The sequence below is a fragment of the Spea bombifrons genome, chromosome 4 (genome assembly GCF_027358695.1).
Source record: "Spea bombifrons isolate aSpeBom1 chromosome 4, aSpeBom1.2.pri, whole genome shotgun sequence".
Taxonomy (NCBI): Eukaryota; Metazoa; Chordata; class Amphibia; order Anura; family Pelobatidae; genus Spea; species Spea bombifrons.
In genome coordinates, this window is record NC_071090.1 from 50,436,037 (window position 1) to 50,455,963 (window position 19,927).

Genomic DNA, 19,927 nt, shown 5'->3' on the forward strand with positions numbered 1-19,927 from the left:
CATGGAAAATAGTTTTGGATAATACAACAAAATACAACCTGAAAGCTGTGTTGCAGACTTGTGTGAATTGAACATATCATGCTTTACAAATTAGGAGAAACATCTTTCTTTGAAAGTTTATCCCAAATACAGCATCAAGTAAGGTAGGTCAGCCTAAGGTGAATCCAGTTTTATTCCAATTGATCCAATCCTGCATTTGGAAGCAAAAGAAAATTCTAAAACATATCTTTATATCAAACAAAAGTAATGTGTGCATCTGGGAAATGCCACACTGCTCCCAGACCTTCTCCTTTTGTGTTTAATCTGCTATTTCTATCTTAGTCTTAAAAAGAACTAATGACCCCCATCGGCTCCAGACTGGACTACAACTATTAACTTTTAATGATTTCCTATGTAACATTTTATTTTAATTTATCCTGAAGATACCAAGTCTGAACATTTCAGAAACTGCCCAACAATGAACATTAAATGTATTAATTTATTCAACCCTCCTGTAATTTTGCTTACTCAGTAAGATAATAGGTTATGTGAAAATATCTTAAAATATGTCATTTTACGGGAAGTCTAGGGAGGCATCCATTTGCTTCTAAACATAATTGGGAGCTTCCAGCCTGGCTACCTGGAGCTCTACCTCTCCTCTGAAGCCACTGTATAAGGGGGCAGTGCTAGGAGAAAATAGACCTTCACCTGGAGACTCTGAGGAGTTCTCAGGTTTGATTAAACATATCTTGGATTGTTGTTTTGCTGTTAATCTTCTATCAGTTTGTCAATAAACTATTATATACTGTCAGTAATACATAACTGACCTATTTGTGACAGCTTGTTCATATGATGACTTCATGTCAATGGCATGATGCTTGTTAATGGGTTGCTTAACTTGCTTCTTGTGTCTTCTTCTCTCTCTTCAACTAGCATGAGCCATATTATATTGTATGAATACAGACAATCAGTTCACTGCCTGCCACATTATATCAATATATAATCCTTGGAAGTTAAAGAGGTGTTCAGGATATTATTTTAGAAGTTGGAAAACTTTCCCTTGGCATACCCCCCTTTTTTATTCATAATTCACCTGCAAAATCTTATTTCATGTGTTTGTTCTTCACAACGTTTTTCGCATAGCCCTTTAGGTATTATTTCTATAATCCCTTTGACCTAAATGTTTTGCTACACAGAAAATCAATTTAATTTGCACTTCTAAGGCTTATACTAAAAAAAATAACCTTTCTCCACTTTTTATTTATTGAGTTAAAATTGCATCAGAAACAATGAGTGTTGCAGTTTAGATTAAATATGGGCAGTTATATTTTGATTGACATTAATCACAAAAATAAAAGGTTACTTTCTGCAATCCTAGTAGCTCATGCTGCACATAAAATAGTACTAAGATTTTTTCTGCAGATCAATTCTTGGACAATATTTTAAATATGGAACACTCAGCATTAATACCAATTAAATATTTGCTCTAATTAGCACACCTTTAAGACTCCATTGCAACCAGTTCCTTTGATCACAAGACATTATTGCCCTGGTTTCTTCTCTCTGCTGCCTTTCTGGAGCAGCTAACATTACCATTCCTATCTAACACATTAGGTAGCTGGTATTCTGCATAATGCATTGAATGTTTTACCAAATCCTTTCATTTTCTTTTTTAGCTGTGTGCGTATATCAAGGCCAGATGTATTTTGAAGGGGAACAGGAAGCTGTCTATTCCAGTACAGGCATGTGTGTTCTGTTCAAATGTAAGGTAATGCATTCTTTTTATTTTTCTTTCCTACTATTTTTCTGAACAAAAACTATACTATTACATTACATTTATTTATATAGCGCCAGCAGAGTCAGTAAAATAAATGAAGATCGCAAACAGTAACAAACTGGTACAAAGGGAGAAGAGGGCCCTGCTCTTGCCAGCTTGCATTCTAGTCGGTGGTTGAGGGGAGGTGAAACAGGAGGAGAGAACTGCTTGGATGGGGATGAGTTGATTGAATCAAGGATGATTTGTAGAGGTTGTTGATCATTCAGATGGCTTGCTGGTTGAGTGTTAGAAAGAAAGGTTGAAGGCTTCTCAAAAAAATGTGGGTTTTTAGAGATTTTGAAATTTGTGTAGCGAGGACTGCTTGGATGGGGATGAGTTGGTCGAGTCAGGATGATCTGTATAGGTCGTTGGTTGTACCATATGAGATCTATATTTAGTTGGAAATGAGTATATATCTGAAGTCTTCTACTTTTTATAGTGTTAAAGTAACCTGTGCAGCCAATAGGTTACTGATGATAATAGGATAATGGTATAATTTATGGTCAATGTTCCGCTCTGATCAGCATCCTTCTAGAAGAGACAACTGCTAAAAATATGTACCATGCTAGGCAAGGACCAGAAATAAGAAGAATGAAATAAAAGTGGAAAACCATGAAAATCCCACTTAGACTTTGTCTAATTCAAGCTAGGAATGATCACACCTGTGACATATGCAATTTATCAAAAGGGGAACTCACTGCATTACCTTAGAACTTTATTAGCGGCAGAGATGATGGACAGTGTCAAGAAGGGCATGCGTTTAAAAAAGATCAGCCGCTGCCAGGGTAGTCTTGAAACTCTTGGATCATTAGTAAAGAGGAGGAAATCTCAGAATATGTTAGACACAGATGACTGTAATAAATCTCTGTTATGTACAGGTCGTCGATATCTGTTTTGCCCCATAAATTATCTTCAAGACCAGCTTGGGAGCTAAATTCCTCCAGTCTAACAGACTGATTTAGCATAATACTGCAAAGGGAAAACTAAGCATCTCATTTTCTTTCCTCCTCTGGCCTGCACTCTTGTTGAAGGCAGTCTGTCAGCAAGAAAAATTTATGACATAGGGGCAGCCTCAATGATAATGATACTGATGACTGTCCCCAGGCTCCAGAAGTTCAATCAGGGCAGCATAATCTTCCATCTCCTACATACTTTGAGAAAGTGCAGCACAGCCATTTTTTATAAGATAATTGACAGTGGAAGTGAGGCTACAGATAAACATGCTTTCCCAGGCTCACTAACATTGCAATAACTTGATTTAGCATACTAAAGCTGTATATAGGAATCATATGCAAGATTTACTGAGACTGGTAAACTTACCATTTTCACATCTCTTAAGTTACAAGCAATAGACCCATGTAATGGTATTTCAGCCTTAAATGGCTTATATATACACATGATAAGTATGTAGGCCACAGGGTAGAGTCATCCTAGCTTTCCTTCCTTATGTTTTGCATGAGGTTGATTGATTCCGTTAGCCTTTGAATGAAAAGGGTTAGAAGGGAGTGAAGCATAATTTTGCTCCACATGGCCAGGTAAAATAGCCTCTCACTGGAAGGAAGTTTTACATTACTGAGAGGGTAGTAGATAAGTGGAACAGCCTCTTAGCAGAAGGAGAGATATATACAGTGAGATAATTTAAACATGCATGGAAAAGGTATAAAACCATCCTAGTAGGGGAGTGGAAGAGAAAAGGACGACTGCACAATTCTTCATGGTCACCAGGAATAGGCACCACCAGCTCCTCTCGTATGTACCAAGGGCATCGAAAACGAGCATCTTTTATTATGTTTTGAAATGGGTCTGGGGCAGGGCTGACATGTTTTGGTGCCTGTGGGTTTATTGGAGTGCGAACCAGCTGATACACGTTTGCCATTTCTCCTTTTTTTTTTTGCCATTTCTCCTTTTTCTTGTCTGATGTAAGTCTGATGGACTGTAATTTGCATCGATATTTTTGATTGACGTGACCTTTTGCTGTTTATTGCTCAAATGGGATTTGACACCAAATGCTGTAAACGTCCCTTGTCGATAATTACCGTATTTGCTCGATTATAAGACGACCCTGATTATAAGACGACCCCCAAATCTTAATATTAATTTAGGAAAAAAAGAAAAAGCCTGAATATAAGACGACCCTATAGGAAAAAAGTTTTACCAGTAAATGTTAATTCATTTAAACAATTTTTTTAATAAAAGCTATGCTTGAGAAAAATATTTTGGTTTTATTTCCTTCTATTTTCCAACCTGCCCCCCAGTTATGCACATCTGCCCCAGAAGTGCCTTATACCCCCTATATGCCACTGTGCCCCATGATATGCCTTTTAACCCTCTAAATGCCACTGTGCCCCATGATATGCCTTTTAACCCTATATGCCACTGTGCCCCATGATATGCCTTTAACCCTATATGCCACTCTGGCACTTAGAGGGTTAAAAGGCATATTATGGGGAAGAGTGGTATATAGGGAGGTTTAAGGCATTTCAGGAGGCATAGTGGCATTAAAGGGGTTAAAAGGCATTTCACAGAGCACTCTGCCTCCAGAAATGCCTTACACCCCCCATTTAACACTGGAGGGTCCAGGTCCCCTGCATCTGAGCCCCAGGTGCTTAGTCCGGGCAGCATGTAGAGCTCCACGCGAATCGCGTAGAGCTCTACACGCTGCCCGGACTAAGCACTGGGGACTCAGAAGCACCGGTAAGTTGGAGGGGGGGGCATAACACAGGAGGATGCAGGTCCTGCATCCTCCTGTGTTATGCCCCCCCTCCAACTTACCGGTGCATCTGAGTCCCCGGTGCTTAGTCCGGGCAGCGTGTAGAGCTCTACGCGATTGTATCGTGTAGAGCTCTACGCGATTATATCGCGTAGAGCTCTACACGCAGCCCGGACTAAGCACCGGGGACTCAAAAGCACCGGTAAGTTGGGGGGGTTAACACAGGAGGATCCAGGTCCCCTGCATCGCTGCGGGGGATCTGGATCTTAGTCTCATAATCAGACCTATTTGAGGTCTGATTATAAGACGACCCTGATTATAAGACGAGGGTTATTTTTCAGAGCATTTGCTCTGGAAAAAACCTCGTCTTATAATCGAGCAAATACGGTAATTAATAAACAGATTAAAAAAACTATCCTGAACCAAGGTCCGAGGTTTTTAGATCAGAAAAAATGGGAAGACTACATGGGCCAAGTGGTTCTTATCTGCCATCAAATTATATGTTTGTATGATAAACACAATATCCAGACGCAATACAAACAAAAAGCAGAAAGTATAATCTATAGGCTTAAATGCAATTAAACATCAAAAGTAAGTATATTATAATATATTTCTGTTCAAACACTACACTTTTCTTTACTGAGTCAGTTAAAGTTTCTACAATAGTGCACAGGCGTTCGGTGAAGTAAATGACATTGTAACAACTGTTCTTCTATTCTGTCCCTCTGTTTCAAGGTTCTTTAGAGACAAAAAGAAAGAAAATTCTGTGCAATAATACAAGGCAGGGTGTTTCTATTCTTTAAGAAAAGACAGAAAGCAGAAACAATTCATTCTCCACAAATTGTTCTAGAAATAGTGTGTCAAACAAAGCCGGCACACATTATGAGCATAATACAACCTCTGATTTTAGATTTAAAAGCACTAATGCTAGAAATACAGATGGAGGAAGTGATGGAGCAGATGAAGTCTCTTTATTTAGTTTATATTATGGCAGTGAAAAATCCCAATTGGTATGCCCATATGCCTTCTCAGCGGTATGCATATGCATTTGCATATGTATTCCTCAGCTCCCAAATGGGACGGTTACGCATTATACAACGCCTTAATATATGTGCATTATTTTTTTTCTTTAACAAGGTGATTTTAATCATAGTAACCAGTTTAACAGGCTGTGATTGATTAGTTACAGCGTTAAGGTATTATTTTATGATGATTTATTCATTGGTTATTGTAGAGATATTAATTTGTCTCTGTCAGCAGCTCATCTCTCTCTCTCTCTCCGTATTATTATTGTTAGCCGGAGAATGACTTGCTCAGGTCGCAATCAGCCATAAATCAGGTGGACTACGCTTCATGATATATATCAATAGGATTTACAGGATCCTGGTAGATCCTTGTAGATCAAGATTACCATGTTTGTAAAATGTACAGGCAAAAGTATGCAGGTTATAAAGCACCTACAGTACTCTTAACACAGGGGCCTGTTTAGATAATCAATATTTAAGAGTGATGTAGGAAATGGGTATATTTGGACATGGTTAAAATTTACTTTATAGGGGCATAAGCCCGAGTCTGGGCTTATGGCAGATGTATGCCCAACTTGCCTTATCACAGGACTAGACTGAATTATCACCACACATTATTCATATTATAGAATAATTTATTAGGTACAATTATTTAATTGATTGCAGTTTTGTTCTTCTGGCAAATCTTTGAAATGTGACACACTTTTCATATGGATATATCTGGCTGGCACTGGGAAAATGACACGTGTAATTATTCAGAGAATGATCTTTCCTAGCAGGCTTTATGGGGCAGTACTGCTATCGCTAGCTTGTGAGCACACTTGTAGCATTCATGGTCAGGGAGTAAGTAACCTATTTAAAGGAGAGGTCTGATGTCTTTCTTTCACAGACATGCAATAGTTTACTCTGCATGTTAACTTTTTTGGCAGCTTCTAGCTGCACTAGTACATTTTCTACACACGTATCTGTTCCTTATTGTTTCTTTAAGTTTAAGTTGAAGATCTAATAACTATCAATGCCAATAATATGCAAAATATTGGATAAGGGACACATTTGTTCATGCAATTTTAAATACATTGGTGTAAATTTGATAAAATGCGTATATATATATATATATTCTTTTTCATCATTATGCAGAACAGTAAAATGCAACGTGCAGAGTCAGAAAACTGCCCACCCTTGAACTGTCCACAGTCACAGCAGATGACTTTGAAGAACAGCTGTTGCAAAGTATGCAAAGGTAAGTGAAACTTTGAAAAATGTGCCCTTGTGAATAATGCAAATTCCAAATTATTTTGAAGAGTTTTATAACTGGCAGACTGGACACGTCTAGTCGACATGCAGGTTGGCTTGAGAAACCACCAAATACTGAAATTATTGGAAGATTTCATTTTTGGTTTTCTTTGCAATGCCTTTCCAGGGCCATTACATGGGACAATGCACTTCCCTACACTTTTGGACTTTCTGAGCTTCAAGGAGCTTCAAAGAGACCCAATGCTAACCTCTAGATAATGCTTACTTTACATAATTGAGCTAGCATTCATCAAGAAATTGCAGTTTGCATAATAATACCCTACTGCAAGCTAGCTTTGAGTAAGCTAATGGTTCATACTATCAGTGGCTTTATTTGTGCCTGATGGGACAGTGTTTATGTAATGACAATAAAATTGATAATCATATTTCAGTACAAACAATATCGACAATAAACTGTCATGGTGAACTGATCATACAAACATATTTAAACATAACCATAAGACCACTTTAAAGACACTAACCTTTTTTTCATTAGGAGAGGCTGTAAAACAGCATGAAATAAAGTAATGTACATAGTGACATGTTATATCGGTATGAGCTAAGAATTGATTATCTCAGTCTCTTATTACTCACTAATTAAAATATTCCAGATAAGATCTTGTTTCCTGGCTGTATCCGTGGATACTGTTCAGTACCAATAAGCTAGACTGGTTTAACTCAGAGAGAAGAATCACATGACACGTAGTACGATCTTTGGCGGGGGACATTTATTGCTATGGTTACAGGTTATACTGAACAGAGAGAAAAAATATATTTTTGTATCCATAGATTTTATGCTGCACAGAAGCTTTAACATGTGGTAGTAAAAGAAAAAAAATAAAAAACAAACAATACAATCCCAAAAGTGTTCCAGTAATGGCTTATGCTACATAGTATAAATCATGGTTTAAAATGGGTGTTTGAACAATGTGGCTAACTGAAATATTTATTCCATCTAATTTTTTCACAGGAAATATTTAGCCTATTTAGTTAGCCAATTTTACTACTTTTCTCCCATCCTAATGAAGGCTTCCCTTGATCCCACATCACTATCAAACTGCTGTCCAGTTTCCCTTCTCCCTTTGGCATCCAAACTGCATAATAACTAATAATCAACAAACTCATTTTGTTTTCACAAACTCTCTACTTGACCCTCTACAATCCGGGTTCCTTCCACAGCATTCCATCAAGAAGGCATTAACTAAAATTACTAACAATGTCCTTGCCGCTAAAACAAAAAAGGTAATTTCTCACTACTTACACTCTTGGACCTCTCCACGGTGTACTTCTGCAAACCCTTAATGCTCATGGCATCCCTGACATAGTTCTTTCCTGGCTCAAATCATACCTCTCTTACGGTATCTTTAGTGTCTCCTTCACAGGAACTTGTTTCTCTGCCTTACTGCTATCTATTGGTGTTCCTCGGGGCTCAGTTGTTGAGTCAATTTTCTCTCCGGACCTCTCACCCTCAGTTCTGACTGGCGTCACTAACTGTCTTTCTGGAATTGCATCTTAGATGGTGTCCCATTACCTGATGCTCAACATGTCAAAGACTGAGTGTATGGCTATACCACCATACCCTCTGTCCACAATTCCTGACATAACTATTACTGTTGCCACTATCCAACCAACAGACCATGTTTGCTGCCTTGGTGTCACACTTGACTTTGCTGTCTCCTTCATCCCGAACATCCAGTCACTCACCAAATCCTGCAGCCTTTACCTGAAAAACATCTCCCAAATCCACCCATTCCTTACGCAAGAAACAACCACAATCTCAACTGCCTTGTGATATCTCATTCCCTGTTTACTGAATTGGTTAGTTGGGAAGAAGAAAGAACATTTTTGTAACTGGCCAACGTGCATGCAAAGGCAGTATAGCACTGTTCCACTACTCTGCACATCTTTTTGAGACAGTCATCCTTTCGCCTAGACCAGAAGATGTGTAGTTTAAAGTTTGACTTGTTGGAACTCCATTCAGGTGTAGAGGAGCCACTCGCTTAAATAAATCTGTGATTTCAGTAAGTATAAATAGGCATCACTTGCCTTGTCATAGACACTTGTGTCGGGGTAAAGAAAAATATTCCCTGTTCATAATTTCTTTCTACATTCCAAAAATATGAAATCTTTCTTTGATTTACATCTTAAAACGAATAACTAATCAAGCAGTAGTGCAACATTTTACCTATTCATTTTTAATCAATTGAATGTATTCCTTTTTTTTAATCTAACTAGGGCATGACTTCTGTTCAGAAGGGCACAACTGTGTGGAATATTCAGTCTGTAAAAACTTAGATGATAAAGCCGTTTGTGTCTGCCGAGATGGATTCCGAGCTCTTAGAGATGATAACGCTTATTGTGAAGGTGAACCTAACCCTGACTTACCTCTTTTTTATGTCTTTTTACGGTTTAAGATATAAATACCATTCATTTTTTTAAAAAAATAATTGAGAATATTGAACAAGTAGTTTATCAATTGTGTTTAAATTATCCTAGTTGAATCTATTGGTTATCACACTTACTCATCAAACATGTTTAACTTATTTTATAATGAATATATAATCCTTGTTTACCTATGTTTAACAGCCTCTTCCCAGGTCAATGGTCTGTGGATATTGGAACGTATCCATTATTTTACATTGTTTGTACCTTTCAAAGTTGTAGGCTTTGCCAAAGTGATATTGTTTTTGGTCAAAAAAATGAATGAGCTCCACATTTAAAAAAAAAAAAAAAATACACACCTGATGAGTGTCAACTTAGAACTCCATTCTGTGTACATGATTAGGTGAATGTGTTAGTTGACTAGAAGTTACAATGTATATATCAAATGATCTGTTCACACGTCACGCAAAGCACTGCTGCCATAACTGCTTTGCTTCTTCCTTAGCTGGATAGGATGCCAAAGCTCTACCGAATGATTTCCATTTCTTACACAGCCTTTATTTTTGGCAAACCCTCCTTTCCCTGTGTCTCCAGTCCTACTTGGCCCTAATGGTTGCTTACTGAAGACCTAATAAAGCCCCATAAGGCATCAGTAACTTGACATAAGGAAAGGGTATCTGCAAGATATATTTTAGTCCAAGTAACTGCTGGAATGGGCAAAATGCTTATTTTTTTCCAGGTGCTACCTTGGCTTTTATAAGTTCACTCTAAAGCTTTCTTTTGGTAATGTAACACAATGTAATTACAAGTGTGTAGCCAGCTTGATAGGGCAGATGCAGGTGCCAGTATTTCTGTTACTAAACACGGAAGTGAAAAATTATATCCATGTTATTATAGATTGATGGCTTTCAAAGATGAGAATGCCATTCAGAATATGTTCCAAACATGCACATCAAAACAAATTCTGATAACATTTGAAAGCAAGTGTATGAGATTAAAATTAGTAAAAAGAATTTAAACCTTGAAATGAGTCAACTCTTCCCCATTGTATCTTTAAAAGCACACAATGAAAGGGAAGCACTATTAATGTAGGAGAACATTGAAAAAAAATACATAAAAGATATGCAAACAGGGCTGAAAGCTGGTGCTACAAGACACATACCCTGTCTAGATGCCGACACAAGTGATGTGACAAAGCAATGTTTTCCTATTAATAATTGATAATGTCTGTGTTTGGAAATTCAGGCATTTTTTGCAGCCTAGTTGCAAAGTGAATGAAAAAATATGATTCCACTAATGTTCTATTATATCTAAAAGGACAGTGCGATCAAAAAATAGTATTTGGTAATCACTTTTTCATTTGGTTTTATAATATGTTATTATTTGTACATATTGATTTTGCTTACTAAAATACCGTACTTAGTTTCTGAGTCACCGAGGTTAAGGAACTGATGACTAAAAATCCTAGATATGTGAGTGGGAAAAGATTATAATGATAGAAGTGAGAAATGGTGGAAAGAATGAAGAGCACGGTTAGGAGAGTATTTAGTGCATGCAAAGGTCAAGGGCAGGAGTTTGAATTTAATTGAATTTCATTTTCCTATACATAAATTGCAGTCATCTAGTGTGATATTTTTTGATCAGCCATTGTTTTATATATATTATATATATATATATATATATATATATATATAATTTATAATAATATCTAAAGTTAAAGATAAGTATAAATATCAGACATTAGCCTTGCAAACATGCATTACTACATCATTGTTTTATATCTACTGCATGGTGTAATCCTATTTAGTTAGATAATGAAGGATATACAGCTGTGGGTTTTATGTCCTAATTAAAATTTCAGTTTTCTGTTCATATCGTTACAGACTGAATTGAATATGTACAAATAAGAGGAAAAGAAAAAATGACAGATATAAGTTTAATAGCAATTCATCAAAGTTTGGCAATGTTAATTTCCCAAAAGATTTATTGCAAACACTTTGTAGATGTTTGTACTTGTACCTGTTTTAGTTTTAATTATGAATGCATTTATCAGGGTAATAAATCGGAGCCATTAGCCACATAGCATGCGTGATGCTTGGAATTTCTGTAAAAGCAATGACTCAATTGATCTTACAATTTAAATTGCGCTATAAAAATTAGTCCTATATAGCAACTGCCTAGAAGTTAGAGAATGATAGAGGAGGGGACAATTCATATGAAACAAGATAAACTCTATTACATATATATATAAAAATAATAATATTTTTTCTTAATTTTTATTTACATATTTATCAGTGTGCAACAGATCTAGAAAACATTGGCCTTGACATTAAGCAATATCATTTGTACTTACGTTTTCCGATAAAGAGATTCCTGCAGTGCTTTGTAACCATAATTATTTTGTTGACAATTTTTATAAGTACAGTTGTTTAAGCAATGTTTTCTAAACTAGTGATCAACCCTACAATCCTAGCAGCTTGGCTCTAAGACATTTATGCCACTTAATATGCTAATGCCAGACTTTTGACAGGCTGCAATAAACATAAATCACCGCACACCATGTAAGTGCTTTTATGTGCATTAACTCCCTAGAGTGACAGGAGGGTGAGCTAAAGGTGCACAGGAGGCGAACAAATAAGCAAAAGTCACATTTCAGAATGTAAAATAGAGACCATTGTTGTAAAATAGGCATATTAAATACATCTAGAAGTTGATGTTTAAACTAAGGCGTCATTTTGGGATTTTATTATGATAATGTTTATTATTACACGTGTGTGTGTGTGTGTTAAAGCATTTGGATCACCAGGGTCGCTCATCTACCAGCTGCTCAGGATGCCAACCTGGAAGGGGATTTATTTGAGGCCAGGCCAATAACAATGGATGTTTTCCATGCTTTCATTCAGTGGAATGACAGGTGTCTGTTGGTTCCAGTGTTTGCTTATGCCCTTATGTTCCTAATTGCATACTAGAATCTTCAACATTGTAAGCAGCCATTGTTTCTTAAAAGAAATACGGCGAGAGATTGCGTTTTTCTGATCATTTTAAATTACTGGTGACTAATATTTTGTAGGTCATTCCTTAGTTTAGGAGATCTGTGCCACATCCTAAATAGCTGTGATAGGGACAGTTCCTACTTTGCAGCTGTGTCTGAACTGTCCCTGACACAGTGATGTAGAGAGTCAGAGACAATATGAAGGACGGGTCACTTAGCGGGATCTCATACCCCTCACGGACAGACACAAACATACACACACTCGGCCACCACAAAGCACGCTTTACCATGCACACCATTCTTAGCCTCACAAATCACTGTAACATACACACTACTCTTAGCCATATACACCCCTAGCCATTCAGATCACACTACCATACACACCACACTCACAATGATTGCATTTTTCATGCATCGCACTGAGCCACGCATGTTATGTTTCACATATTAAATTATTATGTTTATAAAACTCTAGTCTAATACAATTTTATTGTATAGTTCCATGCACATATAAAACAGAAAAGGGTTTTTTTTAACCAAGGGTGTCAACTCTATCAGCAAACAAACCTGAAAAAATGTTTATTCGTTCCACTTTTGTGTCTTGTACACAGTAGTGGATCTTCTTTAGCCATAACATCTTGCTGTCTAGAGTACTGACTCTAGTTCACATTTGAATTTCAGTTGGTTGCTAGGTCTTTTCTTATTATATGACAATCCTGCTCCATAAATACCATCCAAACTCTGCGTTTTAATCATAGTCTCTGGATTCAACAAAGACACTTCTAATTGCAATAAATGGATGTCAACCTTTAATGTGGTAAACCATTAATTAACGCACAAACAAAGCAAACCAAACAACTTCTGTGCATATAATTATTGTTAACCATCATTCACATGTTTTTGTTTTTATGGTGGCATCTACATCAAGTCTAGTGCTGTCCGGGTATGCGAGCGTTGTAGAAGCTAGCATCCAAAGTGTCTGTGTAGCAAGATAAAAAGTCACATAAGCTTCCTTCGTCTCACAAATCCCATATTTAGATGCAATCATGTTTTGAGATACAAGCACACTTCTGTGTAAGTAGTAGTTTCATGTGGTAATCAGAATTACCATGGTATGACCTATTGTGAATCCCTCGTAGCCACTGATCCATTTTTTCTTTATAGCATAAGTTTTCACTGCAGTAAACTATGCTCAGATCCATTATTAAAATCACATGTCATTCAGTGAGAGGGTTTAAACAAACACGGAATAGGCATTAAGCTATACTGAATTAAAGACAAAGACCAAGGACCGATTAAGTTCTAAGCACTTACATCAGGAAAAATGGGTAGACTAGATAGGCCGAGTTGTTCTCATCTAAAAAACTTGGAGCATCTGTAATTCTAAGAGATCTGCTTAGAATAATTTCATTGTAATGTAATGTATTTAGTGAACTATCATGCAAGCTAAGGAGTTTATTTTTAAGTCCATGATATCACTTCCCTTGTGTGGAAGCAGTTTTGCAAGAAGTTACGTTATTTCGTTTCTATTTGGTTTAGAAAGAATACAGTGTAATTTTGTTAAACATATAGTGTCACCATAGTGTAAAATCAGCCGTATAAAAGATGTTATTGACATGTTACTGATATTGGAAGAATACAAGAGAATCTTATGAATAAATGAAAACACTAAGACATGATAAGAAATCGTGTCCATGCATTTAATGCATTTAATGTATGGGTATATCATGAATAGTTTTCTACTGGAGTATATTGTTTAGCGATACAATATAAAGGATAAAACTTAAGGTCTCCCTTTTTCCCTATGTCTTGCCTCTGCAGATATTGATGAATGTGCTGAAGGTCGGCATTATTGCAGGGAAAATACCATGTGTGTGAATACTCCGGGATCTTTTATGTGTATTTGCCAAACGGGATATCTGAAAATCGATGACTACTCTTGTACAGGTAAGTACAGCAATAGTATGTACAGCAAATGTATGGGATACTACTATCTTAATGGAAATAATAATGTTACATCTGTGGGGTGACGCTAAAATTGAGGTTCCCTTGATCCAGCTTCAACGGGCAGCCAGCTCCCCGGAGTACTTCCCCATCTCTGCCCATTCTAAAAACTTCTCTCGGCTAGCTTTACTTCCTACTGATTACTCTGCACCTCTATGGTAGTACTTCAAGGCTGTTACCAGGCATATAAGTGATCGATGTTAAAAAAGAGCATTAATCTATTTATTGCTTTGCAGATTGTGTTCTCATTATAGGCATGATCTATAAACACTGCAAACTATAATGAGGCCATTATTGCTGGGAAACCAAACTTGCCCAGGTCAAATAACACTAATTATGTGGTTTCTGTAATTGTACAATTTGGACAATTAAAATGTGATATAATTTTATATGAGGATTTTACTTTCTCTGCTAGTGAGTTGGCTATACATACATCTGCGCATACCAACATTGCACTCGGTAGTGTCACGAATGGTGCTTATTATGTTCTGTGAACACAATCTGCATTATGTGAAAGAATCATACTATGCACAAATATATTGGTGAGCAACAAAAACAAAACAGCAATCTACAACAAATGTTTGGCTGATATATTTTCAATCTTGTAACTATGTGTCTCTACATACATTATACATTTCATGATTACATGCCTAAAGGTTTCAAAGAGAGCTAACATCTTCCAACAGCACAGATAGACTGTAGCGGCATGGTGGAGGAAAGGATGCATTCTACTCTATTAAAGAGACACCCCAGCCATAATATGCACTTTAATGCATATGATATCTGCGTGATCCCTTTACATTTTTGTGGTGTTGCTTTTGAAAATGTATAAGGGGATTCTGCAAAATCCTGCTTATGCATTTCCCCCTTCCCCCACCCCCAAGCTTTTTTCTGTACAGGAGATGTGTTTGCCCAAACGCAACTCCATGCATGTGACGTACTTACCTCCTGGGAGCACCAGGCTTGGTAACGGATGCAAGTGGACGTCTATTAAGACCCCAATACACTTAAGACCACAGAGCAGAAAGGCTCACCACAGTGTGGGTTTTTTTCTTTCTTTTTTGTTTTGGAGAATGCATAATAAAATGTTCAATGAACTAGGTGTTCTTAAGAGAATTAAATGCTTTAATGTAAATATCTATTCTGTATTACGAAAAGCAAAGTTTCTCCTGCAAAAAGGGATAACTTAGTCTTTTATAATGCATAGTGGTATGAGAATCCTGAAAATCCAGTCCTCCTGCAAACTGCTAATATAGCGACTACACCCCTATAAGTATTAGTGTTGACCCATGGTTTCCATCAATGGATTACTAAATATATGCTATTGTTACATGGTGAGAGTAGTGTTTCTGAAGCCCATGTCTTTGTTGTTATTTCTACTGGATCCTTGGTTTGGTGAGGAAATGCTCACTTTCACTTTGGATATGGGGAACAAGATAATTAGATAGTAGTCAGCTAACCTTTTCCGACTATAAATCCAGAACGTTTATCTTTGCTAAGCATTTTACTGGTTCCATCAGCTTCCTTAGTAAGCTTCCTCTACCCTAATTATCAATTTCTCTTCGTCTACCATGGAGTGTACTCATATTGATGAATTTTAGAGAATCATACAAGTCTCAAAGATATTAGACATACCCCAATTTTGACATAATTGTATTAGAAGAGTTAGTTGCATTCTTTATTTGATCTACTCCAAAATAAATAGGAAGCTAATTACTGAAAAGCAATTAGAAATATCTACAAGCAAGACAGATAACTTTAAAGGCAGATTATTTGATCACTAAAAACCTTTTGTGCCTTTATAGTGTAATGATATGACAAAATAATCAGAAAACTTGGGTAGCTTTATCAGAAACAAACGGAAGAGGTTTTCTTTTATGAGATTTTTGTTTTTATAGGAACAGTACATGAAAAAAATATTCACTTGTTTAAAAGAGTAGTGTTAATGCAAAATTAATTAGAATTAGGCTGTTACTTGTAAGTTATAGAAACATTATAATTGGTAGGTGCTGTTTTAATGCTTGCCTTATTAACTCTCTCCTTTCTTTAAGGAAGTATTTAAAAATATATTATGTACTGCATTTGACTTTACGTTACAATGTGTACTATTTTATAATAATCGTATTATTATATGAACTGTTTTTCAAAAAAATATTAAAGTCCAAGGAACATTGTCAGAAACTTTTATACTTACTTTACATTTGGATAACCAGCATGCTTGGGTGCCTTAGTGCACCCCAGAAAGGGCCAGGGATTTGCAGACAAATACATTTATTTTCTATAACTAGGTTCATCTAATTACAGTGTAAACATTTTTAAGGTTGTCATTGAAGTATAACTAGAGAAAAACTATGGCCCCAGCCAGAAAAATATAAATCTATCACTGGCACTTAAAGAGGAAAGAATAAATGACAGGTTTTTTTAATGCTTTATTCACTTTACAGTGCACCCGTGGACAGGGACGGCCTTTGGGGTGTGCGACCTGTGCGACCGCACAGGGCGCCACACTCCAGGGGGCGCCGCCGCCGCGCGGTCCGACGCCACCCTAGCGTACCGCTGCCATCAGCAGCGTACCTAGCGGGGGTGGCGGTTCGCACCTGGTGCCGCTCATCAGGGGGGCACCCGGCACCCCTCCAGAGACGGACAGTAATGTCCGCCGCTGGAGGAGCAGGCTCGCAAGGGAGCGGTATCGGAGGTCTTTAACAGACCTCCGGCTCCCTTGAGTGATTTTAGGCCGGTTCAAGGATCTCCCTTGAACCCGGCTTAAAATCACTCAAGGGAGCCGGAGGTCTGTTAATGTCCTCCGATACCGCTCCCTTGTGATCCGCACAGCAACAGCTGCTGTGCGCCGGGGTTTGCTGTTAGATCCCGGCGCACAACACTGAAGCCGCGCCCACCGCTGTCCGTGCCCTCTGACCCGGAAGAAGACAGAAGAACTGAAGAAGAGGAGCGAAGAGAAGGAAAAGGAGCTGTAAGGAGAAAAGAGGAAAGGTAGGAAAGCATTCAGTGAGAGTAGATTGGTATGTGTGTGTGGATTGGTATGTGTGTGTGGATTGGTATGTGTGTGGATTGGTATATATGTGTGTGGATTGGTATATGTGTGGATTAATATATGTGTGGATTAGTGTATGTGTGTGGTTTGGTATATATGTGTGGTTTGGTATAAATGTGTGGTTTGGTATATACGTGTGGTTTGGTATATACGTGTGGATTGGTATATACGTGTGGATTGGTATATATGTGTAGATTGGTGTATATATGTGGATTGGTGTATATGTGTGGAGTGGATTGGTGTATATGTGTGGAGTGGATTGGTGTATATGTGTGGATTGGTATATATGTGTGGATTGGTATATACGTGTGGATTGGTATATACGTGTGGATTGGTATATACGTGTGGATTGGTATATATGTGTGGATTGGTATACGTGTGGATTGGTATACGTGTGGATTGGTATACATGTGGATTGGTGTATGTATGTGGATTGGTATATATGTATGGATTGGTATATGTGTGTGGATTGGTATACGTGTGGATTGGTGTATGTATGTGGATTGGTATATATGTGTGGATTGGTATATGTGTGGATTGGTATATATGTGTGGATTGGTATATGTGTGTGGATTAGTGTATGCATGTGGATTGGTATGCGGGGTTTTTTGGGATGGGGGAGTGCCAGAGGAGTAGTCCGCATAGGGCGCCAGAACACCTAAGGCCGGCTCTGCCCGTGGAACAACACCTTAAGACTGCAGAAAGTATCTGAGATTAACATCAACAAAATTATTTTGTATTTCTTTCAATTCGAACCAAAACAAAAATGCTGTTTTACTTTCACTGCAATATTTCTCGCCAAGCCGTTATCAAATGACATTGACTTTTAGCTGAATATTTATTAACAACTTCTTACTTTGATACGTATATTGTATATTCTATATTCCTTCCATTTCTAAAGACACTCTTCAGATGAAAGGATGCATACAGGCTGCATCCATTTATATTTCAAAGAACACTTTTTATTTTGAGAAAATATTTTTTTCAAATCCTTTCTCATAACAATAGCTAACATACTACTCCCCCACACACATACACAAGACAATGGATCCCCAGTCTCAAAGGCATACTCATACCATAAGTAGGGATTGTAAGATAAACAACAAAGTTGTAACTAGGATTTTTAACTTTATCTGCAGAACAATCACCGTGTAAAGGGTTTTTTGCTGTATACCACCATCTTGTGATTCACCAGAGATCTAGAATAACAATCCTATACCTCCCAACCGTCCCGCTTCGGAAGGGCCCCCAATATTCCTCACTAGCAAACACAAATTGATTATCCAAGTATCCTTCACATTTTGCTTTGGCCATAACTATAAAAGTTATTTATTAGGAGCAGGTTTAGTTCAGCAAAAATAAAGGGACACAGACATACAATCCGTATAATATAAAAATAATAATAAACAAAAAAACGCTACGTTTTTTCTATCAATTTTTCGAAAAGGTCTTTGCACCTGCCATTTTTTGTCACTGAGATTCTAGACTGATGAGAAGACTGCCAGCCTCCTCTACTTGTGATCGCTAGAGAGAATTTATTGTCAGCTCTAGTAATTACAGATGGTAATTGGTGTCATTTACCATGTTAGAGACCAATGGATTTGAGGATCTTGGGGAAACCATCTGTCACACACTGTTAATTGTCAAGGTCTGGGATTTGAACACAGCACAAGGGGCTTGCTGATGAAGAAATTAACAATATCACCAATGACATAAAAACTCTTGAGTCACAAATATGCATCTGTCTAATGTGGAGATGGATAACAATTCTGAGCTAGAGTGCACAGCGTTCTACCTGTAAAACACGTACGTTTTCAAAATGTTATTTCTTTTCGCCTCACGTGAATTATTTTGCAATTTTGTTACAAATGAGCCTTTACAGGCAGAATTAGATACAAATTAAAATATAAACAGTACAAACTTTAGTGGCAAAGCAGAAGATTTAAGTTTCAAAAGTTATTTTGCGTGATAAGCCACCTTGACTGACTTCTTTCTTTTTTATTTTTTTTTAGAGCACAATGAATGTGAAACAAACCAGCATAACTGTGATGAAAATGCATTGTGTTTTAACACAGTGGGAGGACACAATTGTGTTTGTCAGCCTGGATACATAGGAAATGGCACCGTGTGTAAAGGTAAGAGCAACAACATATTTCTCATTTGCGCTGTCCTAGGTCGGACCCAGGGCAGAACCCCCATCCATTCCCTTTCTGCCATATCCCAGTGCTCCAAATAGGCCTAATTCGCCTAGGCCGCAATAAAACACTGCGGAAGATTTAGTATGAATAATACAATACGTTATTCTTAATACTGTTCTTAAAAAATATGACTAATCTATATGTATAACTGAATAAACTGTGTAAAAAGCCTACATTTGTGGATTAAACACCAAAAGATCAGTATGTATTGGAGCATTTATCTTTTGCTAAGAGTTGGATAAATTATTTCTAGGAAATTGACATAGTTGATGACTTTGTTTTCTTAAGCTTTTTGCAAAGACGGCTGTAAGAACGGAGGTACCTGCATTGCTCCAAATATGTGTGCGTGTCCCCAAGGCTTCACCGGGCCCAGCTGTGAAACAGGTAAGATGGCGAGTTTTCATTACATTCCGCTGGTCAGATTCGCAAATGCTTCATTACTTGTGCTAATGAGATGTTGTAGTCTCTTGTTATTT

General features: G+C 37.4%; 1 protein-coding gene and 1 long non-coding RNA gene across 3 annotated transcripts in view; both read left to right on the forward strand.

Moving 5' to 3' along the window:
- NELL2 (neural EGFL like 2) overlaps nucleotides 1-19,927 on the forward strand; it is an 84,525-nt gene that overhangs the window by 36,815 nt on the left and 27,783 nt on the right. Inside the window, exons 10-15 of one of the 2 annotated variants that reach the window (XM_053465354.1) lie at nucleotides 1,656-1,747; nucleotides 6,668-6,770; nucleotides 9,059-9,187; nucleotides 14,019-14,144; nucleotides 19,266-19,388; nucleotides 19,740-19,835. In XM_053465354.1, coding sequence (XP_053321329.1) covers nucleotides 1,656-1,747; nucleotides 6,668-6,770; nucleotides 9,059-9,187; nucleotides 14,019-14,144; nucleotides 19,266-19,388; nucleotides 19,740-19,835 — 669 coding nt within the window. The remainder of the gene's footprint in view (nucleotides 1-1,655; nucleotides 1,748-6,667; nucleotides 6,771-9,058; nucleotides 9,188-14,018; nucleotides 14,145-19,265; nucleotides 19,389-19,739; nucleotides 19,836-19,927) is intronic. The other variant, XM_053465355.1, reaches the window with a different exon arrangement.
- Nucleotides 16,840-17,166, forward strand: LOC128492704 (uncharacterized). The gene is made up of 2 exons (XR_008354125.1): nucleotides 16,840-16,896; nucleotides 16,990-17,166. It is a non-coding gene; the product is annotated as an uncharacterized LOC128492704 (long non-coding RNA).